The 23613-nt window shown below is 51.0% G+C and overlaps 3 protein-coding genes across 16 annotated transcripts in view; 1 reads left to right on the top strand and 2 right to left on the bottom strand.

Moving 5' to 3' along the window:
* Positions 1 to 2915: 2915 nt before the first annotated feature.
* Positions 2916 to 7640, bottom strand: MYD88 (MYD88 innate immune signal transduction adaptor). Of its 6 annotated transcripts, none has more exons than XM_028843123.2 (5): positions 6903 to 7640; positions 5927 to 6061; positions 5376 to 5537; positions 5077 to 5168; positions 2916 to 4794 (listed from the first exon to the last, which is right to left on the bottom strand). In XM_028843123.2, exons 1-5 carry the CDS (start codon positions 7633 to 7635, stop codon positions 4774 to 4776), a joined length of 1143 nt encoding a protein of 380 aa, XP_028698956.2. In that variant the 5' UTR covers positions 7636 to 7640; the 3' UTR covers positions 2916 to 4773. The 6 variants fall into 6 exon arrangements, with proteins under 6 accessions (XP_028698956.2, XP_077846270.1, XP_077846271.1 ...); NM_001130681.1 differs by having other exon boundaries at positions 4640 to 4794; positions 5357 to 5537; positions 6903 to 7230; XM_077990144.1 differs by lacking the exon at positions 5376 to 5537.
* A 1202-nt stretch (positions 7641 to 8842) lies between these two features.
* On the top strand, positions 8843 to 23128 carry ACAA1 (acetyl-CoA acyltransferase 1). 7 transcript variants are annotated; one of them, XR_013413790.1, is made up of 12 exons: positions 8843 to 9055; positions 9235 to 9328; positions 11853 to 11910; positions 13857 to 13936; positions 14220 to 14262; positions 16494 to 16592; positions 18017 to 18097; positions 19190 to 19380; positions 19544 to 19723; positions 20004 to 20104; positions 20153 to 20320; positions 22721 to 23128. XR_013413790.1 is itself a non-coding variant. In XM_001088834.5 (12 exons), exons 1-12 carry the CDS (start codon positions 8885 to 8887, stop codon positions 22794 to 22796), a joined length of 1275 nt encoding a protein of 424 aa, XP_001088834.4. In that variant the 5' UTR covers positions 8843 to 8884; the 3' UTR covers positions 22797 to 23128. The 7 variants fall into 7 exon arrangements, 5 of the variants coding, with proteins under 5 accessions (XP_001088834.4, XP_077848293.1, XP_077848290.1 ...); XM_001088834.5 differs by having other exon boundaries at positions 20004 to 20059; positions 20175 to 20320; XM_077992167.1 differs by having other exon boundaries at positions 8843 to 9109; positions 9195 to 9328; positions 20004 to 20059; positions 20175 to 20320.
* Positions 23102 to 23613, bottom strand: part of DLEC1 (DLEC1 cilia and flagella associated protein) — a 66265-nt gene continuing 65753 nt past the window's right edge. For all 3 annotated transcript variants that reach the window (XM_077992145.1, XM_015131350.3, XM_077992144.1), the window contains one exon: positions 23102 to 23547. In XM_077992145.1, coding sequence (XP_077848271.1) covers positions 23424 to 23547 — 124 coding nt within the window. In that variant the 3' untranslated portion in view covers positions 23102 to 23423. The remainder of the gene's footprint in view (positions 23548 to 23613) is intronic.

Genomic DNA, 23613 nt, shown 5'->3' with positions numbered 1-23613 from the left:
CCTTTACCTGCACTCATTAGTTTATAGTTTTCTGCCTTCTCCATACTCAATTTGAGATCTATTAGGCATAGGCAAAAACAAAACCCTAGGCCAGTGCCATGTGATTCCACAGGTCCTGAGGTCCCTAACCATTCTATCTTCTTCTTTCAACGCTTCAGAGTCTCCTTATATTTGTGTTTTATATAATGTCCAGGGTGTTTTGCCTGTACTTAGCAAAGGGAATAAGCAGAAGTGTTTTTACTCTATATTGTCTCAGAACCAGACATCCCCAAGGGCATTTAAAACATTCTGTATCATCTGGCAAATAGCCAGTGGGGACAATGTTCCCCTAAATTGATGGTGCGGTCCCTCATCTTCCACCCTTACCCGCCCAGTGTTCTGCTGTGTGAATTTTTTTTTTTTTTTTTTTTTTGAGACAGAGTCTTGCTCTATTAGTGCAGTGGCATGATCTCAGCTCCTGGGTTCTCAGCCTCCTGGGTTCAAGTGATTCTCCTGCCTCAGCCTCCCAAGTAGCTGGGATTACAGGAATGCACCACCATGCCTGGCAAAATTTTGTATTTTTTGTAGAGACAGGGTTTCACCATGTGTGCCAGGCTGGTCTTGAACTCCTGACCTCAAATGATCCACCCGCCTCAGCCTTGCAAAGTGCTGGGATTGTAGGCATGAGCCACTGTGCCCAGCCTGTCTTATTTCACTTAGCGTTATTATGCGACATTGCAGCATATATCAGAATGTCTTTCATTTTTAAGGCTAAGTAAAATTCTGTTGTACATATATACCACATTTCATTTACCCATTTATCTGTTGATAGATGTTGGCTTGGTTACACCTTTTGTCTATTGTGAATAATGCTGCTACAAACATGGGTGTACAAACATGTCTTCAAGACCCTGCTTTCAATTCTTTGGGGTATATACTCCCAAGTGGAATCACTGAATCATATGGTAATTCTGTTTGTAATTTTATGAGGAATTGCCATACTGTTTACTATAGCAGCTATACCATTTTATATTCCCATCAAAAGTGTACAAAGGTTCCAATTTCTCCACATCTTCAGCAATGCTTGGTGTATATATAAAGATATAAATATATATATATATTTTTTATAGTAGCCATTCTAATGGGTATGAAGTGGTATCTATCTCATGGTGGTTCTGATTTGCTTTCCCTAATTAATGATATTGAACATATTTTTATGTGCTTATTGGCCACTTGTATATTTTTTTCTTTTTGTTTGTTTCTTTTTTTTTTTTTTTTTTTAGACAGGGTCTCGCTCTGTTGCCCAAGCTAGAGTGCAGTGGCGCAATCTTGGCTTGTGGCAACCTTCGTCTCCTAGGCGATCTTCCCACCTCAGCCTCCCGAGTGGCTGGGACTACAGGTGCATGCCACTACGCCTGGCTAATTTTTGTATTTTTTGTAGAGACAGGGTTTTGCTATGTAGCCCAGGCTGGTCTCCAACTCCTAGGCTCAAGCAATCCACCCACCTCAGTCTCCCAAAGTGCTGAGATCACAGATGTGAGCCACCACACCCGTCCCTCATTTGTATATCTTCTTTGGAGAAACGTCTGTCTAAGTCTTTAGCCCATTTTTGAGTTAGGTTGTTTGTTTCTTTTGTTGTTGAGTTGTAAGAGTTTTTTTTTTAATACATTCCAGATATTAACCCCTTATCAGATATATGACCCAGTATTGTCTTTTTACAATTGGTCAGTTTGAACCAGCAACCAACAAAGTCATACTATATTAGTGCATTTGATCTTTATGACCCAAGTCTTATCTCATCTAGAGGAAATCCCTCTCTCCAATTCTCTCCCTGGTCATTAACTTGTGGCGAAATCCATGTCCATCGTCATGCAGAATCGTAGTTTTGAATTACAACTATGCTGCTGCCCTCCAAAGTTTCCTGCTTTGCCTTTGATAATTTCAGCAGTAAATTTTCCTTATTGAAAAAGGAAAGTTTCTCTTTTGAATGCTCCTAGAGGACTAAAACTGAAAATGAGAAGAGGAAGCTTTATTCACATTTGGGAACCCAGCTAATGGGAAGGAAGGCACTGGAGACAGGCAGGTGTGAGGAGTGTGAGAATCAGATAGGGGTGGGGAGCGCACATTTGGGTCAACAGCCTGGCCTGAGAGAAGAGAGGCTTTTCCCAAGAGGGGACCGGCCCAGGACTGTCTCCCCAGCCATAGGCAGCACACGGCAGACCCTGGGGGCACCGCCAGGGCCACACTGTGGCTCTGCTTCCCAGGGGATGCTGGAGAGAAAGGTTCGGCCTCAGGAGTTCTCTGAGTACACAGGGCCTTCCCAGGAGTACCTGAGGGCACAGGGGCAAGGCTGGGGAGGCTCCAGCATCCAAGTGGCTCAAGAGCCAGGACATGGCAGCAGATAGACCACTGAGACAAAAGCTACTGTCACTGACAATGTCTGAGCACTCTAAAATGTCACTAGAGTTCTCTCTGGGATTATTATGAGTTTTTTTCTTTGTATTTTCCAAATTTTCTTAAACAGTGAAAAAGCAATACATTTGCTTTAAAAATAGATCAGTACCTTTAGGATTAACATAGATGTGCCCAAAGAAGATTAATAGGAATAACAGTGCAGTGCTCAGTGACTAGAGTTGGGGGGTCCTCCAGACTCTTTGGAGCATAGATTAGCCCCTACTCAAAGACTGGGCCAGGGCCCAGGAGCATGGCACAACCCAGAAAAGATTGAACATGGCCGGAGGAGGGCAGTCTCCTGAGTGTCTTTAGCTGAGATCAGTATTCCTGGTTCTGCCTGCAGCCCTGCTGAGGACTGAACCTATGAGGAGGGGGTCCAGCTTTCAGGAAGCCCCTGCCAAATCCACTGGAACCCACCCAGTGGACCAGCTTCTCTTACCCACATTACTGCTTCCAAACCTCTTCCGCTCAACACACAAAAGTTTCCAAGGTAGAATATTCTTTATTATGATAAACTCAGGATGCAGGATGTATTCCAGGATACAGAAGAATGGCAAATATAGGCTTTTCTCAGATATCTTTGAAATTATTATAATGCATACAAAATATGTAGAAGATGCTTCTTGAGATTGCTCTAAAATTCCCAATATTAAAGGGGGACAGGTGCATGGCAGCTAAACACCTCAACAAGATCATACATAGAGTGGCCTCCATTCCCTCCCAAGATCCTGAGAAAAGACACCTTGCTCCAGCCTGGCTGAAAGTGGAGCAAAGAGATGCATTTTCTATTGGATTTAGGGTCCTAAGGTCTGCCCTGGGGCACAGACACTTAAGACCATGACACCTTGTCCCCAAAGGACAGCTTGAGAGTAACGTACAAATCACTCTGGGAAGGAGGGAGAGAACAGCTATGTCTGTAGTTCATTGTTGTGTGAGTTTACGCAGCTCTCCTCTCTCTGTGCTTCATTAGAGGTATAAATACCAGTTCACTGGGTCCTTTCCAGAGTTTGGTTTCAATGAGTAGGGACACAAGAGAAAAGGAATACAAGAGTGCCCAATTTTTGTTCAGGGACATGGTTAGGCTCCCTCAATGATGGGACTTTCCCACCTAGCTGTTCCTGGGAGCTGTACCTAGAGAAACGTTTGTATGCAGCTGCCTGTGTGTGTGAGAGTGCACGTCTGTACATATGTGTGTGTCTGTGTGTGAGTTTGTATGCGCCCATGTGCCCACAAGCTTTGGGGCAGGAGGCTCTTATATGGTCGCTGTTTGTAAACAAATAACTTTGTAAGGCAATCAAGGTACAAAGTTGGTGGGAAAGCTCTCAGAGGGTGGCCCAGGGAGCAAGGCTCCCTGCTCACATCATTACAGTGACTCATCCCCAGAACTCATACTTGATGAATATGCCAGAGGCCAGGATCCCTTCTCATGCCAGGTGGAGCTGAGAGCATGACCACAGGCATCCTGACAGGCGGAAATGAAAAGCAGCTCAAGCTGCTCAGGCAAGTCTCTTGGGGACTCATCACTGCTGAAGGTTGGGCAGAAGCTGGGAGGTGTCAAAGATGCAGATGAGAGGTGGGCCCATTAAGAAATAAGGCTCAAGGTGGGATCTCCTTGTGCTGGGCCAACCTGCTTCCCCACCTGCCCTGTGGGGAAGTGGAATGGGAGGTGTGCAGAGAGGCACTGAAGCATCAGTAGGCATCATTGTGGAAGAAGCTGCCTCAGCAGTGTCGTGGTCACAGCAGTGGCCAACATGTAGTCCAGCAACAGCCAGCTCTCCCGCAACCAAGACTGCCCTCCCCCAGGAGACCCGGAGCTATGCTTCACCTTTCCCTACAGGGATTCAAACATAGCTACTCTCTGTTCTCCCCATCCTACTCCTCAAGTGAGGAAACTGAAGCTGAAGATGTATGAATGGCTCAGAGCAGAGCTGGCTCTGCTGGTCCTTATCCTAGCCCCAGCTGGTCCTGTTCTATACTGTCCTGGCTGATAATCCAGCAAGTGGACATGCCACTCACAGCCACTGGTTCCATGCAGAACATGAAATGTGATGTCCAGCTGCTGCAGATGTGTCTGTGAAGTTGGCCTCTCCAGGAATTGAGAGGCAAGTAGAGCACAGATTCCTCCTAATAACCAAAGGAGGAGGCAGGGCAGAAGTACATGGACAGGCAGACAGATACACGCACACCCAGGGCCTCAGAACAGTCTTCAGGGCAGGGACAAGGCCTTGGCAAGGCGAGTCCAGAACCAAGATTTGGTGCAGGGGTTGGTGTAATCGCAGACAGTGATGAACCTCAGGATGCTGGGGAACTCTTTCTTCATTGCCTTGTACTTGATGGGGATCAGTCGCTTCTGATGGGCACCTGCAAGCCAAGGGGTGCCATGCTGGCATCAGGCCCTTGCCCCATGGTGGGACAAGCCCAGTCTTCAACACAGGGGTTAACAACAGCCATCCCCCATCTAAGCACCCTGGCACACATTCACTCACACAAAAAGGCACACACATGTACACATGCTCAGGTGTGCAGAGATCTTCAGCGGTTCTTTGGTACTGCATCCACAGCCCTTGGGGAGGGAAGGCTGACAATCCAGAGGCCCCACCTACACATTCCCTCATTATCTTGCCAGAGCAGGGTTGAGCTTACCTGGAGAGAGGCTGAGTGCAAATTTGGTCTGGAAGTCACATTCCTTGCTCTGCAGGTAATCATCAGAGACAACCACCACCATCCGGCGGCACCTAGGGAAGAGTGGGCGGGCTGCAGGTCCCGTGGCAACTTAGTCCAGCATATCCCCTGGGAATAGCTTCGGGAATAGCCCACTGTGCCCAGGCTGGACAGTGCACAGCTAGGAAGAGATGCCCAGTATCTGGACCCCAGGGCAGGGCTTCATGCATCCACCCACCCACCCCACGGCCTTCTAGCCAACCTCTTTTCGATGAGTTCACTAGCAATGGACCAGACACAGGTGCCAGGCAGGACATCACGGTCAGACACACACAACTTCAGTCGATAGTTTGTCTGTTCCAGTTGCCGGATCATCTCCTGCACAAACTGGATGTCGCTGGGGCAATAGCAGATGAAGGCATCGAAACGCTCAGGCATATGCCCTGGGTGCACAGCACAAGGGTGGTGGTCAGAGCTCCATGGGAAGTCTTGGGAGGGGTCCAGCCAAGAGTCCCCTGCCTAGGCAACCCTGGGCCCTGTACCCTTCCCAAGATGATACTCCTCAGAGAAAGTGCCCTTCCTGGGAGAGGAAAGATGAATACCTCAGGGGCTAAGCTCTGGATTAACCACAAGATAGACATTGTTTCATGAGCATCTCACAGCAATCCAGATGTAAGACTATTATCTCCATTTCTCAGGTGAGGAAACTGAGGCTCAGAAAGATTAAGTGACTTGCTCAAGGTCCCACTGCCCATCTGCTTCCAACACCCATGCTCTTAACGCCACAGCGTCCTATTCCACCTGTCCCATGGGAACAGTATTGGACCCTTACCCAGGGGGTCGTCAAGTGTGGTGATGCCCGCCAGTTCTGCTGTCCGTGGGACACTGCTGTCTACAGCGGCCACCTGTAAAGGCTTCTCAGCCTCCTCCTGCTGCTGCTTCAAGATATACTTTTGGCAATCTTCCTCTGTGGGGAAGAGACAGGGTAAAGCAGGTTACCTGGGAGTGCCCACCTCTTTACCCGCAGTCAGGATCCAGGAGCTGTCCCACCTCCTCTGGCTGGGTTGTTCTAGAGGGCTTCCCCAGCTCACTGGTGCCATGAGCAGTTCAACAGCTCTAAGAAGTTGAGCTCCCACTGGCTCTCACTGACCCAAAGGGATGTCAGTGGTGTTCTGGCTTTCTGGAAGGCCATCAAAGTCAGGTTTGTATCTCTGTCCCTTCCTAGGGATCCTGAGAATGGTACCAAGGTAGGTCTGCTTCTTCTAGGATCCAGGGCAGATGTGAGCAAGGCGCTGGGCATGCCAGAAAGGCTCAGGAGACCCACTGGTTATGGTGCAGTGAGGGCAGTGATTCCAACCCAGAAGGTGTGCCTGTCTGTGGGCAGCTGTACCCAACGCCTATGCATGTATATTATGTAAGTGCCACTGAGTAGAAAGAAGGGCTGCATTTCCCCAGGATCTGAGATTTCTAAGACAGTCCACTGTCAGTCGCCCCACCTGTCCTGTTGCTCTACTTGAAACAGCCCAGATGCCCCCACAGAAGCCTGATTCTGACTCCTGGTCCTACCTGAAAGCCTCTGCCTAAGCTGCTTTCTTTCCATCTCGCCTCTCCGGACCTTTCTCCAGTCCTTCTTAATAACCAGTCCCGGTTATTAAGAAGGAACGGGACCCGCATGGTTCTCCCTCTGCAGGCTTCTCCGGCTCCCGAGGCAGGAAATGGGGTCTCTCCATGGGAGACAGGATGCTGAGGCCGCGGAAAGTCAGCCTCCTCACCCCCCAGGTACGAGGCCAGGAAGGGGACGTCCTCACCAATGCTGGGTCCCAGCTCCAGCAGCACGTCGTCGCGGCCCAGCTTGGTAAGCAGCTCCAGCAGTCGGCCTACCGAGGCGCCAGGGCGTCCCTGCCAGGCGTCCAGCAGCCTGCCAGTGGGGTCGGCGTGCGTCTCCAGTTGCCGGATCTCCAAGTACTCAAAGTCCATCTCCTCCGCCAGCGCGGTCCAGTCGGCCGCCACCTGTGTCCGCACGTTCAAGAACAGAGATAGGCGGCGCCGCACTCGCATGTTGAGAGCAGCCAGGGGAAGGGAGGATGTGGAGGAGACCGGGGCCGCAGGCTCAGTGCCGGGACCTCCTGCAGCCATGGCGGGCTGTCCTGGAGCCTCGGCGCGGTCGGGTCGCATTGTCTGCCAGCGCTTCCTCTTTCTCCTACGACACCCGCCCCGCCCCGCCCCGCCCCGCCGGCTTTCGCTTTCCGAGAAGCGCCGCCCTGCCCTACAATCCGGAGCCCCGCGCAAAAGTGCGGAGGCGGGGGCGCCCACCTCTACCCTCGAGGTCTGGAGGCGGGGGATGTGGGAGCGTGAGAAGTAGGAATATGCCTTTTGAGATCTGGAGAGGTCCACAGCACTGCCCTCGAGGGTCTGATGATGGTAGTAGTAGTAGGCGGCGGAGTGAGAACGACCCTCCTTCAGAGGTTGTAGGAAACGGGCCTTGCTTTTTGGGATCTGGTGGAGCCACAATTCTTCCACTGGGGAATCTGAGGGGTTCATACGGTCCTGCCCTAGAGGATGGCGAGGAGGGGACAAGTGGGAAGGCACCAGCTCCGCCCTCCACTGTCTCTGGGGAACACGCAATCCTGCCAGTAGGGGTAAGGGAAGACCCCTGCTGTGCTCCCCAGGTGGGAGTGGGAAAGGGACAGCTGTCTTCTGGAGCCTGAGGCATGCCGTGACCCTGCCATCAAAATGGTTGGGGACGTCATGACACTAGGTTGGGGACCACAAGGCACCCTGTCCTTTGGTGTCTGTGGGAAGCCCAGCGCTACTCTCCAGGGTCTCAGGTAAAGACATGGCCCTGCTATTGGGAGTCAAGGGGGCACGTGGCCTTGCTCTTTAGGTTTAGGGACACAGTCCTGACCTAGGGAGCCCTGGTTCATTCATTTACTCATTCAACAAGTACTTATTGATCATCTACTAAGTGTCAAGCCTGTCCAGGCTCTCTGCCTTGGTGGAGCCCCCAGCCTAGCACGGGAAATGGGCACTAATAAAATCATTCCAATTGGGTGTAAAACTGGTAAAAGTGTGAAACGTTCATTCTCCAGTTAGAGAGCTTGTCACACCCCGGCACCTCTGTAAAATCTGTTCTCCCGGCCAGTCCGGAAGCCCAAATTCCCTGTCTTCTCGAAAGAATGGGAAAGCCCACCCACGTCGGAGTAGGACTCGGGCGTCTCGGAAGTATTTAGGTCCCCCAGCTCGGGTACTGGGACCGGAGGGATAGCAGAGCCGACTAGGAAGTGGGTAGAGGAATTAGAGCCCCGGCTTCCATCTCCATCTCGCAAGCGGAAAGCGGTCCTGGCGCTCCAGCCTTCCGTTTAGCTGCGGGCAGGAGACATGGGTTTGGGGGTCGGGTCTCGGGTTTGGCTACAAAAGGTGGAAAGGCTTCCGCTCTGCATTTCTGGGCGGGGATTCGTAAAGATCCACCTTTTGGTTGGCTGCGGTAGGCTAAGGTAGGCGGGGCATTGAGTGGAAAGCTCGGCTGGGCGGTGACTGTGGGCCCTCCTATAGAGGGTTCGGTAGGCGGTGGCGGGGAGGGGCGGGTTCCCAGGCCGACTCACCTTGTGGTTGGCTGCGGCGGGAGGTGGGCGGGACTTTTGGAGGGGCGCTCGCGTCCCTTCTCAGGGCTGTGGGCGGAGTTGAGGCCTTGGAGGCTGAGATGTGGTTCTGCGCGTGCGCGGACGGCTGTCTGTTAACTCCGGCGGTCAGTTCCGCGACTGGTGGCTGGTTTGTAGGGTTGAGCTGCGCAATGCAGAGGCTGCAGGTAGTGCTGGGCCACCTGACAGGCCGGCCGGATTCCGGCTGGATGCCGCAGGCTGCGCCTTGCCTGAGCGGCGCCCCGCAGGCCTCGGCCGCGGACGTGGTGGTGGTGCACGGGCGGCGCACGGCCATCTGCCGGGCAGGCCGCGGCGGCTTCAAGGTGAGGCCCGAGGGTCTGGGTGCCGAGTGTGGGAAGACGCCAGCGCGGGCTGGGGTCCGGTTCGTATGTTTGGTTACCCTGGACGCCGGAGGCAGCTCCGCATCCAGCTGTGGTCGCTTTGTCTCCCTGGGGTGAGCAGGGGGCACTGGGGGTCACCGCGGCTCCTCTTCCTGCTGCAGGACACCACCCCCGACGAGCTTCTCTCGGCCGTCATGACCGCGGTTCTCAAGGACGTGAATCTGAGGCCGGAAGAGCTGGGGGACATCTGTGTCGGTGAGCGCACCACCCAGGCCCTGTGCTGGGCCCTTCCCGTTTTTCTGTTCGTCCAGAGCTCTCCTCACCTCCCCACCCCGAGTTTTCACTGGGGGAACCTCCATGGCCTTGACCTTTGAAGGGGGCCTGCCCCTCCACACCTGTGGGTATTTCTCGTCAGATGGGACGAGAGACTGAGAAAAGAAATAAGACACATAGACAAAGTATAGAGAAATAACAGTGGGCCCAGGAGGCCGGGACACTAGGCATGCGAAGACCTGCACCAGCACTGGTCTCCGAGTTCTCTCGGTATTTATTGATTACTATTTTCACTATCTCGGCAAGGGGAGTCCGGCAGTGTGGGGGAAAGGAAGAGAGATCAGACTGTTACTGTGTCTGTGTAGAAAAAGAAGACATAAGAAACTCCATTTTGATCTGTACTAAGAAAAATTCTGCTTTGAGATGCTGTTCATCTGTAGCCTTAATCTGTAGCCCAACCCTGTCCTCACAGAAACGTGCTGTATTGACTTAAGGTTTAATGGATTTAGGGCTGTGCAGGATGTGCCTTGTTAACAATGTGTTTGCAGGCAGTATAAAAGTCATCGCCATTCTCCATTCTCTATTAACCAGGTACACAATGCACTGCTGAAGGCCACAGGGACCTCTGCCCAAGAAAGACTGGATATTGTCCAGGTTTCCCCCAACTGAGATAGTCTGAGATATGGCCTCGTGGGAAGGGAAAGACCTTACAGTCCCCCAGCCCAACACCCATAAAGGGTCTGTGCTGAGGAGGATTAGTAAAAGAGGAAGGCCTCTTTGCAGTTGAGATAATAGGAAAGCATCTGTCTCCTGCTTGTCCCTGGGAATGGAATGTCTCGGTGTAAAACCCAACCATACATTCTATTTACTGAGTTTGGAGAAAACCACCTTATGGCTGGAGGTGAGACATGCTGGCGGCAATACTGCTCTTTACTGCACTGAGATGTTTGTGTAAAGTCAAACATAAATCTGGCCGACGTGCATATCCAGGCACAGCACCTTTCCTTAAACTTATTTATGACACAGAGTCCTTTGCTCATATGTTTTCCTCCCCACCATTACCCTGTAGTCCTGCCACATCCCCCTCGTCAAGATAGTAGAGAGAGTGATCAATAAATACTGAGGGAACTCAGAGACCGGTGCCAGTGCAGGTCCTCAATTGCTGAGCATCGGTCCCCTGGGCCCACTTTTCTTCCTCTATACTTTGTCTCTGTGTCTTATTTTCTCAGTCGTCTCCGCCTTGGGAGAAATACCCACAGGTGTGGAGGGGCAGGACCTCTTAGGCAGGAGAACAGGGTGAACAGGGTGGTGGGGAGAAGGTCAGCGGGAAAACATGTGAGTAAAGGAATCTGCATCATAAATAAGTTCAAGGGAAGGTACTATGCCCGGATGTGCATAGTAGGCTAGATTTATGTTTCTCTTTACCCAAATGTCTCAGTGTAGCAAAGAGTAACAGCAGTATTGCTGCCAGCATATTTCGCCTCCAGCCACAGGGTGGTTTTCTCCTATTTCAGAATAGAACCAATAGTCGGCTTTACAGACATTCCCTTCCTAGGGACGTGTGGGAAACAGAGGCCTTCCTCTTTTACTAATCTTCCTCAGCACAGACCCTTTACGGGTGTCAGGCTGGGGAATGGTAAGGTCTTTTCCTTCCCACGGGATATGGCCACGAAGCAGTATCTCCGGCTGTCTCAGTGGGGGGAAATCTTAGACAATACCCAGACTTTGTTGGGCAGAGGTCCCTGCGGCTTTCCACAGTGCATCGTGTCCCTGGTTAATAGAGAATGGAGAATGGCTATGACTTTTACCAAGCATACTGTCTGCAAACACATTGTTAACAAGACATATCCTGCACAGTCCTAAATCCCTTAAACATTGATTCAGTACAGCACATGTTTCTGTGAGCACAGGGTTGGGGCTAAAGTTACAGATTAACAGCTTCTCAAAGCAGAAACAATGTTTCTTAGTACAGATCAACATGGAGTTTCTTATGTCTTCCTTTTCTACATAGACACAGTAAAAATCTGATCTTTCTTTTCCCCACAACCTTCAGTCTATCCCACCCCTCACCTTGAAATATTAAACATGATATGGCAAGAGTCTTATCCAGCGGATGCCACCCCTAGGTCAGCAATCACTGTTCCACCTCTCTGGGGTGACAACAGGGCTCAGAGGAGGATACCTGGGGAGATGTGCATTTTCAGAAACTCCCATTTCACTTTTAAGGGCAGGCAACCTGCCCATCTGTGCTGATTTGGAAAAGCTGGGTGCGTGGGCAAGTGAGCATGGGACGCTTAGCGACAGGAGCTGGTGGATGACCAGGACAAGCTGTTGTATGGCTGGCTCTCCCTGCCCCAAACCCTGATGTTCCAGAGCTGCAAGTGAGCCTGCCAAGGGCTAGTGTCCCAAAGAAAGATCTGGAATGCCTCATCTCTGGTTTTCACAGCTATACCTTAGTGCACAGAATACCACCACCTGGTGCTGAATGAAAGTTTATTGTCCACAGGAAATGTGCTGCAGCCTGGGGCCGGGGCAATCATGGCCCGAATCGCCCAGTTTCTGAGGTAAACTTTTCTAGTTCTAGCCATGGGTTGGCCATTTTGATGCTTTACTGGGCCCAGGCCCCAGGGAACTCAGTCTGCAGGTTGGGGAGGATAAGGTTGGACACCAGAATGAGGCAACCAGAGTCCTTGACTCCCTGCTCTTGTGACCTCAACCTCTCCCCTACTTTAAAGTGCTGAGCCAGGATACACAAGGCCTTTGGGACTGGAGCAGAAGTTCTCTGTGGCTTGATTTTTAGCCAAAGCCAGGTTGTCACTTGCCTTTTGTAAGTGTGGATTCTGCCCTCATTTGTCAGGTGAGTAACCAAGTAAGCATGCTGAAAAGTGACTTTCAGCCTTTTTACTAGTTGAGCTAACTCCAGTCATATCCCACTAGCAGAGACTTTGGGATAGGGCAGAACCATGGGGAAGGGGGACACTCAGGAGGAGACCTGGTAAACTTTCCTTTGAGCACCTGCAGGGGAAAGAATGCTTAAATTATTTTCGTGTGTAGATTTAAGAACTGCTTAGCTTTGTACTTCTAGATGTATGGAGAAGAATAAATAGGAACATTAGCTAGTGAAGGAACAGGAAAACAAAAACCCTCTAGGAACTGGGAGAGGTTTAGACTGCCCAGCCTGTAGTTCAAGGACCCCTACAATCTGGCTCCAGACTTACCTTCCAGCCTCATCTCCTAGCTGCTTACTCACCTTGACTTTTCTTCGTTCAGCCACCTGTCGGCCTACTGTCTTCCCTGATATCGTCATTCTGTCTCCTTGAAGTGCTAGCCCTATCTCCTCTTTCTGCCCTAGACAGAAAGACAAACCCTGCCCAAACACAGTCTCACCATTTTGGCATGACTTATCCAGGCTCTCAGGCTGAAAATGAGAGCCCCTTCCTCTCCAGTAGGAGCTAGCCATGCACTTCCTTCTGATGTGGTTTGCCTTCTTGCCCTATTATTTCAGTCTCTGCTAGTTGATTCATTTTCTGTGTGTTGGTTGGGCATCCTCCAGGGCACAGTGTTATATGCATCTCAGCATCCCTCAGGTGATGCCTTGTGGTAAGTAGGTATTTAGTGAACTTGGTGGATTGAGTGAAGGAATGGTAACTACCTGCTAGGGAGTTAAGGGACCCTGGAGGGATCAAACAGGCTGCACAGGAAGCTATCCACCTGAGAGTCTCTGCAGAGCCTGGCCTGGGCACTAGTTCAGAGACTCCCAAATCTGGCCGTACACCAGAATCACCAGGATGCTTCCACTCCCTCAGGTTCTGAGTCTGTGGGTCTGAGGAGGTCTGGAAATTTCCCTAGGGCTTTTTACTGTTGGCCAAGGCAGGTTACATCAAGAGGGGAAGCCCTACTAGCTTCTAGGGCTAAGACCAGTGTGAGAGTCTTGGGGAACCTACCAGAGCAACGGATGTTAGAACACATGATTCCCATCAGAGTGCTTCGTCTAGGTGGGATCAGGCTTTCAAGAGTCCATGGGAACATGGCAGGGTTAGCTATATGATTACTGGTAAGGTTGAGGGTCCCTGTCCTCAGACTTTAGGCATTTCTTTGGCTCTGGTGCTCTGTCCTAGCAGCAGTGCCTTTTCTCTGTTCTTTGGGGGAAACAGAGATACATAGTTTTCATTTTTGAATCTTCAAAGGGAGAGAGAGAAGGATCCCTGTGGCCCAAACAGGCTTCCCTTGCCTTTGGGCTGTGCTTGGTCATTGATTGAAGATAGTCACAGGAATGGAAGGGAATGTACTTGGTGGTCCTGGGGAGCAAGTGCCTGCAGAGAGGGGATCTGTCCAGTAGCTGCCCACCCCCATTCCATGGATCTGGCCTGGCATGGGGGCAGGGCTGCTGGGTTTGTTCCCCTGCCCTTTACATCCCTTGACGGGGGGCAGTTAGAAGCATAGGACTGCTTTCCATGAGAGCCTGGCATGGAATTGGGGGCTGATTCTACTCTCTCACCTTCTGTTTCAGTGACATCCCGGAGACTGTGCCTTTGTCCACTGTCAATAGACAGTGTTCGTCGGGGCTGCAGGCAGTGGCCAGCATAGCAGGTAAGTTATGACTGGGTGGGCACCTTGATCCTGGACCTGTGGGTTTGGGTCAGCGAAGTCGCTGTCTGCTGGGCAAGTAATAATTTCTGAGAGGACTCTAACCACAGAAAGAGTGCAGGAGCGCCCCCTACCACTGCCCAAAGCCTTTTCTGAACATTCCTGGGTCTTCCATTTCTGAGGCTGGGGCTGAGTCCCATCTAGAGACCAGGTGGGGAAGAGGCTCCACTGCTTCCAGAACAGGTGGACTCTGGCAAAGGATGTTTATGAAATGCTTTTGTTGCAGGTGGCATCAGAAATGGGTCTTATGACATTGGCATGGCCTGTGGGTAAGAATTTTTTTCTGCCGGAGCTTATTAACCAACTTGTGACAATAAAACTAATTTTCATCTGAGTTCTCAGAGGCCATGATTTCAGGATTCCCCCCATCCCCATTAGGCAGCTGGCTGGGAGTGGGTTCTCATAAATGCAGGTTAAGAGTGGCTACCAACTCTGGCTGCTCAGGAATCACTCATACCTCTCAGCACTAGCAGGGGAGGGGAATTGGCCTCTAAAAGCTTACATTCTTGGAAGTATTTCAGGCTGGAAAAGGTGGGCAAGCATTTTGAGAAAATCCAGCATTTGGGTTTCCTTTTGGGGCCCTTGTTGATTCATGATGCTGCTGAGAGAGAAGTTGCAGTTTGGGTTCTCTAAAGCCAGGGACAGCTGCCTACTGTATAACTAGTTTGTTCATTTTACTAGGCTGTCTGTCCCTTTGTCTCCCCACGCTGGTACCAATGTGGAAACTTCCAGCTGCCTATGGGCTGTGAGGGACAAAATGAGATCTGTGGTGGTTCGGTCACTGTCACCTCCACCTAGACTGTGGCTCCATCGTTGGCTGCAGCAAATGGAGCTGCAGAAGTTGTATTTGGCAGTGCCTCCAGGGAAGGGCAGGGCACTGGTGCCCAGGCTTGGGTGGGCATCTGGTGCTGGGAGGGCAGGGGAGTAAGGGCTTTGGCAGGCTGGGGGAAGTGAGCAGCCCCAGGGTTCTGAAATACCCCTGCTGCCTTTTGCATCCTCTTTAGAGTATTTCTTGAGAGAACACATTGCTGGCCCCTGTTGCAGGGCTGTGGCAGCTGGCACTGAGTTGTACTGAGCTATCTCTATAGTTGTAAATAAAGCCAAAGACCACTCTACAAGGACTTTGGCTGGGCAAGGGCCATTGCCCTTTGATTTCTGTCATGTTCTTCTATTTTACTGGGTGAAAGGTGGTATGGATAACTTGAGAAGGGCTGGAGCTTTTATGAGTTTCTTAGAGAGTATCTGATTCCCAAGCAGGTTAAGGACCACGGTACTAGGATATTAAGATCTGGGCCAGGCTTGACACCCACATCATAGCCTGACTATTCTCCATAGGCTTTGATCAGCAAGCATGTAGCACAGGGCACTCTAGTTGGAAGTGGGCTCTGAGGTCAGACTACTTAAATGTGGATCCAGGCTGGGTGACCATGGACAAGTTATACAGTCTCTCTAGACCTCAGTCTCCTGATCTATAAAATGGGGATACCTAGCTCAGCTCTGTTGAAGTTGAGAAGAATAAATGGAGTAATACCAACAGCTTACACTGTAGAGTATTTGTCTGTCATGTGACTGACACTGAAGCACTCTAATATCTGAAAAGAATTCAGAATAGTGCTGGGCACATGAAAAGTACTCAGTCAAGGTTATCTGTTAGCATCCCTTGAGGCGTTAGGGTCCCCCATCGCCTCAAAACCCTTTTTTGACCACATTACGCTGCCGTCTCCTTCCTCTCAGCTCGTAGCACTTCCTTATCTATGCAGGTCTGATCACCCTTTGAGCTCAGCTTTGTGGTTACTTTTATTTTTATTTTATTTATTTATTTTTGAGATGGAGTCTCGCTCTGTTGCCCAGGCTAGAGTGCAGTGGTGCAATCTCAGCTCACTGCAAGCTCTGCCTCCTGGGTTCACACCATTCTCCTGCCTCAGCTTCCTCCCCTGGCGCCCACCACCACGCCCAGCTAATATTTTGTATTTTTAGAGAGGCGGGGTTTCACCGTGTTAGCCAGGATGGTCTCGATCTCCTGACCTCGTGATCCACCCACCTCAGCCTCCCAAAGTGCTGGGATTACAGGCTGAGCCACCATGGCCAGCCTGTGGTTACTTTCAAGTTATCTCTTCTCCCTTCTGAATTTGTGGGCCCTGAGGGCTGGTCCTGGCTTGTGGATGTGTTTCCTCCTCTGTGGCTGACACCAGAAGGCTTTTCTCTGGAATTGCCAGTTGGGTGATTTAGCAGTTGTACAGGGAAGCATAGCCCTGCCCCCAGGAGTGTTTTGTGCAGTGCTCTGTCCTGGGGTGGGGGTCGAAATAGAGACAGGGCTCAGTAGCCCTGTACTCACAGCTGGGCCTTGCTGGCCAGGTGCCCTGCCTGTGGCTCCCAGAGGCCCACTGGACTTCCTAGGGCTCCCTGGCTATTTCCTAGCACTTGCCAAGTGTTCAGCTATCTCTGGAGGAGTCCTGCTAGAGCCCAGTTCACCTTACCTTCTCCTCTTCCTTCTCCCCAGGGTGGAGTCCATGTCCCTGGCTGACAGAGGGAACCCTGGAAATATTACTTCACGCTTGATGGAGAAGGAGAAGGCCAGAGATTGCCTGATTCCTATGGGGTGAGTGCTCCCATAGCTCTGTGTGCTTGTGCCCTCTCAGCCTGGAGCAGGGGGCCAAGGAACTTTATCATCTCTGGGCTGGCGGTGCCAAGCCTTGGCCTCCTTCCTTTGGGCATGGTCTGCTCCGCAGGGACTTTGGGGATGAGACTTGATGTTGCCCTTGACTTCCATTTCCTGAAGCCCCCAGGTCCTCTCTGTGCCCCCGAGTTTCCAAACATCACCTACCTTGTCACTCCCACACTGAGGTGCTCAGTCATAGGAAGGACGATGGTAGCTCCACTCCAAAGCCTTGGGGGCCTAGAAAGTTGAGAAGGCAGTGGGAAGCTTGTGATGACTGAACATGCTGGTGGGGGGAATTGGGCCCTGTCAGGTGCAACATGAAAAGTGTGTGGCATTTGGCCAGGTGCGGTGGCTCACACCTGTAATCCCAGCACTTTGGGAGGCTGAGGTGGGTGGATCACGAGGTCAGGAGATCGAGACCATCCTGGCTAACACGGTGAAACCCTGTCTCTACTGAAAATACAAAAAATTAGCCGGGCGTGGTGGCGGGCACCTGTAGTCCCAGCTACTCGGGAGGCTGAGGCAGGAGAATGGCGTGAACCTGGGAAGCAGAGGTTGCAGTGAGCCGAGATCGCGCCACTGTACTCCAGCCTGGGTGACAGAGTGAGACTCCGTCTCAAAAAAAAAAAAGAAAAAAAGAAATGTGGCATTTGTATGAAACACCTTAGCTTCTCTGAGCCTCTGGGCCATCCCCAGGGTCTGTGGGTCAGGAGTCCTGGATCCACTAGATATGTGAGGAGACTAAGGCTTGGAGAGGGGCAGTGCCGTGGCTTCTTTCACATACTGTATCTTCAAGGGAAGCCGATAAAGCCAGAAGCCCAGGCTGGAAGGCCGAGCTGTGGCTCTAGGTTCTCAGGATAAGCATAGACACCAGCCAAGGTGACCTGGAAGCCTAGGTTTGGCCTTTCTGGAGGAGATTTGGGAGTCCTCATCTCCCTACATTGCAGCAGTTTTCCTTGAGGCATAGAAGAAGCTGGCCAGGAGTAGCCAGTTAGTGCCCCCACCCAAGCCCTCCCCTGCTCCTTTTCTCCCCTGCGCTGAGGCAGCTCACCCAGGGAACAAACTCTTTTTTGCAACTGCCCCCATGCAGGCTGCCCTATCTCTTGGAGAAAGTCTCTTTGGTGTATGAGCTTCTCAGGATCTGGCCAGCATTGCTGACTTCCCTATCTGTGCCTTTATATCCACCCTCAGGGAAGGCTGTACCATATCCTGAGTCATCACTACTGTCTGTGGCATGGACTGCCCTTACATCCTCTCCTGCTTACAGCCTTGGGAATCCAGAGTTCTAAGCACAGCTCTACAGCCTGGTCCCTTCCTCTAGGCTGTCAGACCAATGCCTACACTATCTGCTGTTTGTGTTCTAGGATAACCTCTGAGAATGTGGCTGAGCGGTTTGGCATTTCACGGGAGAAGCAGGATACCTTTGCTCTGGCTTCCCAGCAGAAGTGAGTACTGCTTGGGGAGGAATGTTTAAAGGGCTGGAGAGTGAGGTTGTGAGTCTATCCTAAGTGGTCTGAAGTGGCACCGTTTTGTAGTTACCACTGGGCAGTGAGTGCTTTCCAGGCCTCGTGCCACCCAGGTTGGGGGTGGGAAGTGGGAAGTGTCAGGGCCACTGTGAGTTGGTAGTACTTCTAGGTTCTATTACTGTCTGTTCACCCTGACTTTGCCCTAGCTAGGCCTCAGTTTCCCCCTCTGTGCTTTTCTGGCTGTGGTTTGCAGATTGGACATTGTGGGAGTCCAATCCTGGAGTGTGGGGCCAGGAATATTAGGGACCCTGGCATCCTAGCTTCTGGACCATGCTGGGTCTGTGGCAGCATCCTAAGGCAAGAACTGGGGATGATATCAGAGAAACCCCAGGGGCTCAGGCAGGTTAAGATTGGCAAGTCCGGCCTGTCCAGAGAGAGGACAGCAAAAGCAGGAGTGGTATCTGGGTCAGGTTGGCTTCCCTGAGGCAGTGATTCTTAGCCACTTTGGGTCACATAACCATTTGAAAATGTGTTGGAAGCCTTAGATTCCTTCCACTGGAATGTCCCTGGGCACTTAATATGCTGCACATGTTTGCATGTCACCCTTAAATACCTTGTGCTTTAAAACTGCTTAAATAAAAAATACATGAGTAGTTTAGTATATGTCACTTTAAATAGGTGGAAACTGGGGAGTAGATGACATCAAACTGTTGAGTTTGAGCAGAAAAGTTGGCAGAACCCAGCACAAATATTTCTGGGGTTCCATCCTCAGTTTAGCAGAGAGAGCCAAGCAGGCTTAGTCCCTCTCAGACAAAGGGCTCTAAGTGGAGGCACCACCTCCAAACACCCTTGCCCCTTTTGAGGCTGGGATTGGCCACGATCTGGAGGTCTAGGGCTGATGGTGAAGTAGGCCCTGTAAGGCCTTGGCCGTGCCCTCAGAGCTCCCCCAAAGTCCAGCATGTCCCTGAATTTAGCAGCCTAAGCTTGCATCTACCCAAATGGATAGAGGTTGGGGGCAGGGGGGAAGATAACCCTAAGGGAGCTGAGCCTGGCTGTCCATGGTGCTGGCAGGGCAGCAAGAGCCCAGAGCAAGGGCTGTTTCCAAGCTGAGATTGTGCCAGTGACCACCACGGTCCATGATGACAAGGGCACCAAGAGGAGCATCACTGTGACCCAGGATGAGGGTATCCGCCCCAGCACCACCATGGAGGGCCTGGCCAAACTGAAGCCTGCCTTCAAGAAGGACGGTTCTACCACAGCTGGTGAGACTGGTCTGGGGTGCGGGTGTGAGAAAGGAGGCCATGGCCATGCTGGGTGCTGTACTCTGGGAACCTGGAATAGACCCCTCTGCAAAGTAGAAGTGGGAGGGCTGGGATCTCCTCAGCCCCACCCTGATGCCTTCTTACCCCAACAATTTGCCCCTAGGAAACTCTAGCCAAGTGAGTGATGGGGCAGCTGCCATCCTGCTGGCCCGGAGGTCCAAGGCAGAAGAGTTGGGCCTTCCCATCCTTGGGGTCCTGAGATCCTATGCAGTGGTTGGGGTCCCACCTGATATCATGGGCATCGGACCTGCCTACGCCATCCCTATAGCTTTGCAAAAAGCAGGTAAGGTGGCTCCTTCACATCGTAGCTGGGTCCCACCTGGATCCTGCAGCTGCCCTGCATGCTGTTGCCAGGGGCATGAGGGTGGTCCTGTGGGTGCTGCAGAGTGGAGGTGGGGCAGGCTAGTGTCCCATACTCCAAGCCCTTCCTGACCCCACAGCTGAGACTGGCTCACCCTTTTGGAAGAGACACATACCAGGCAGCCTGTAGGCCCGTGGATGGGGCGGGTCCCAGGGGAGGCAGATGGCCAGTGTGTCAGTTCAGGTCTCTACCTTGCCTGCAGGGCTGACAGTGAGTGACGTGGACATCTTTGAGATCAATGAGGCCTTTGCAAGCCAGGTGAGCCCTTGTTTCTCAATGTTGCCTTGGCCCTGGACAGCCGAGGTGGAGTGAGCAGGCAAGTGGTGCAGGGGAGGGGTAAGAGGGCTGTAGCTGATGATCTGCCTCCTTCCAGGCTGCCTACTGTGTGGAGAAGCTACGACTCCCCTCTGAGAAGGTGAACCCTCTGGGCGGTGCAGTGGCCTTAGGGCACCCATTGGGCTGCACTGGGGCACGACAGGTCATCACGCTGCTCAACGAGCTGAAGCGCCGTGGGAAGAGGTAAGGCTTTGCTCCTGGCAGTGGGGTCATGGGGGCATATCCAAGCCAGGGCACCTGAGGGGCAGGGGATAGAGGTAGGTGGGCTTTGGATCATAATCTCGACAGACACAGTCCTGAGCGCCGTAATCCCAAATGTTGAAATCCCAAAAGATCAAAGTCCGTAAGGTCTTGGCTGGTCCAAAGGTAGTGAGTTATCTTGATTGTTCAGTTACAGATCAAACTCCTTATTCTACTCTTTACCTCCTTCTTACTTCTACACTTGACTAGTCAAGCAGAAAGATCCTTACTGTCTAAAATCCCAAAAAGTCACAATCTGAAAAGATTAAAATCCTGAATGTTGAAATCCTAATGTTGAATTCATGTTATGAATTCTAGAGAAGGGATTAGTGCATTTTCCACCGTATGTAGAATACTGCATCATATTAGTTACACCATGTAACTAATTGTCTTATTTGGAAATTAAGTATGGTTTAAGGAGATGTGAATGGGTGCTAAGTTGACAAGGAATGGACTTAATTTTGGGAATACCTAGAAACCTGACAAAGTAATGTTTTGGGTGTGTCTGTGAGGGTGTTTGCAGAGGAGGTTAGAGTATGCATCTGAGTGGACCAGGTGGGGAAGATCCGCCCTCAGTGTTGGCAGGCACCATCTAATTGCCTAGGGCCCTGGAGAGAACAAATGCAGAAGTTGAACTGTCTCTCTCAGAGCTGGGACACACTTTCTGCCTTGGACATCAGAAATCTGATTCCATGAAAGTGCATTATCACATTGACTTTGTAAGCCTTGTACATAAAAATGTTGAAACTTCCTCAGTAAATGAAGAAGTGTGCTGTTTGTGCACCTGCATTTGTGAAAGATAAAATTTCTCAAGATCTTGGTTCTTTGGGTGACTACTTATGCAGTGCTGACCCATCCCAGGTTGGTTTGTTTTTTGAGACAGGGTCTTACTCCGTTGCCCAGGCTGGAGTGGAGTGGCTCCATCTCAGTCTCACTGCAACCTCTGCTTCCCTGGCTCAAGCAATCCTCCCACCTCAGCCTCCTAGACTATATGTGCGTGCCACCACACCCAGCTAATTTTCTGTATTTTTTGTAGAGACAGGGTTTTGCTGTGTTGTCCAGGCTGGTCTCGAACTCCAGGGCTCAAGTGATCCTCCCACCTTAGCTTCCAAAGTGCTGGGATTACAGGTGTGAGCCACAGTGCCTGGCTCCATCAGTTTTTGATCAGTCTCATCAAAAGACATAGGTTGTCCCTCATGGTATTCATATGACTGCAGTTATAAAGCTGGGTGCACACGATTACCAGCCATTTATACAGTTTGCTTTTTAACCTATTTATGAATACAGTTTGTCTGTTTATAATTGTTATACTCCTGTGACTATTGTTAGCATACCTGAGTGTTTATGTCTGTAAAAATTTGTAATTATTGCCTATTTTACTGTGTAAAGTAGCCTGTGAAGTGTTCTGTTGTTTTTGTATCTCAAATAAATCCGCTTTTAAAAATGTATTTTTTTTTTTTTTTTGACATGGAGTCTCACTCTGTTGTCCAGGCTGGATTGCAGTGGTGTGATCTCGGCTCACTGCAACCTCTGCCTTTTGGGTTCAAGCAATTTTCCTGCCTCAGCCTCCCGAGTATCTGGGATTATAGGTGTTTGCCACCACACCCAGTTAAATTTTGTATTTTTAGTGGAGACAGGGTTTCACCATGTTGGCCAGGCTGGTCTTGAACTCCTGACCTCATGATCCACCTGCCTCAGCCTCCCAAAGTGTTGGGATTATAGGTTTGAGCCACTGCACCTGGCCTAAAAATGTAAATATTTTTTAAATCAATCTTTTAAAAAAGTTTTTTTCTAAAATGGAGTCTTGCTCTATTGCCCAGGCTGGTCTTGAACTCCTAGGCACAAGTGATTCTCTTGCCTCAGCCTGCTGAATAGCTGGGACTACAAGTAGATGCCACCATGCCAGGCTTCCAAATTATTTTTTCCAGAATTATATTTTCTGGATTTTGGTCTTTTAGGATAGTGATTTTCAGGATTTTAGACTTTAGGGGTTTTTGTTCTTCCAGGATTTCAACATTTGGGATGATTGCGTTTGGGATTGTGTCTTTTGGGATTATGATCGGTCCCTGGGGAGGGGAACATGCACACAGAAACACCCTGAACTGAGGATGTAGGGGCATGATCCCTATTTTCCCTGAGGGCCAGCCTTGAAAGGGATACTAGCCTGCAGTGGGCATCTGCCACCGTGTGTGTGCCCAAGTGGGAGGCCAGGGTACTGCTTGCCCACAGATCTGGTCTGATGGTTTTGCATCCTACTTGTCCATGAAGTCCTTCTGGCTCAGCCTGGTCTGGAGGTAACTTGGTGGGTGCCTTTGCCCAGCCAATTAAGTTTTGTTTTCACAGGGCATACGGAGTGGTGTCCATGTGCATCGGAACTGGAATGGGAGCCGCTGCTGTCTTTGAATACCCTGGGAACTGAGTGAGGTCCCAGGCTGGAGGCGCTACGCAGACAGTCCCGCTGCTGTAGCAGCAAGGCAGCAACACTACAGAAGCAAAACCACATGAGAAAACTCAGCACTGGTGGTGGTGGCAGTGGACAGATCAAGGCACTTCAACTCATTTGGAAAATGTGAACACTGATGACATGGTATAGGAGTGGGTAGGGTGTTGAGCCACGCATCAGACCCTCTTTAGCTGTGCAAGACAAAAGCAGCCTGGGTCATCCAGGCCACAAGGCCATGGTTAATTCTTAGGGCAAGGCGAATTCATGGATGAGAAGTGCAATGGGCATAGTAAAACTGCATGAATTTATCTTAGTGGCTGTGGTTTTTTTCCAAGGCTAATTTTGCCATACTGGTCTTCGCTATGCAATGAGTAGTGATTCTCAATGCGGTGGTCTCTACTGTGGTGTAGCCTATCCTTTGTGTTAGCTCTGAGGACATATCATGAAGGCCTAGGCTGAGACCATTGTGGAAGGGGGTTCTTCCATTCCAAGAGCTGCCCAGAGGTCCCCAGGTCTGTGTCTTTGTGCTGAAGATCTCCTCCTAATCCCTGGGCAATGTTTATTCTCCAGCTGGGGCCTAGGGCTGAGGGCTGGGGCGGAGCCTCAGGGCTGGTGAGGCAACATGTATCTCTCATCATAAGAGCCTTGGCCCCGGAGCCGCAGGGTGCAGGACTTCTCACCAAGCACACCTTCCACCACCATCGTGGACTCGTACAGCTCACTACTCCTGTGGGGAGCATGTAGGGGCTGAGGTTAGGAGGGGCCTGGGCAGGGGGTCCAGGCCCTGTGGGCA

This window comes from Macaca mulatta, chromosome 2 (genome assembly GCF_049350105.2).
Source record: "Macaca mulatta isolate MMU2019108-1 chromosome 2, T2T-MMU8v2.0, whole genome shotgun sequence".
NCBI lineage: Eukaryota > Metazoa > Chordata > Mammalia > Primates > Cercopithecidae > Macaca > Macaca mulatta.
The sequence above is the reverse complement of the archived record's forward strand: the minus strand, read 5'-3'. Positions and strand labels throughout refer to the sequence as shown.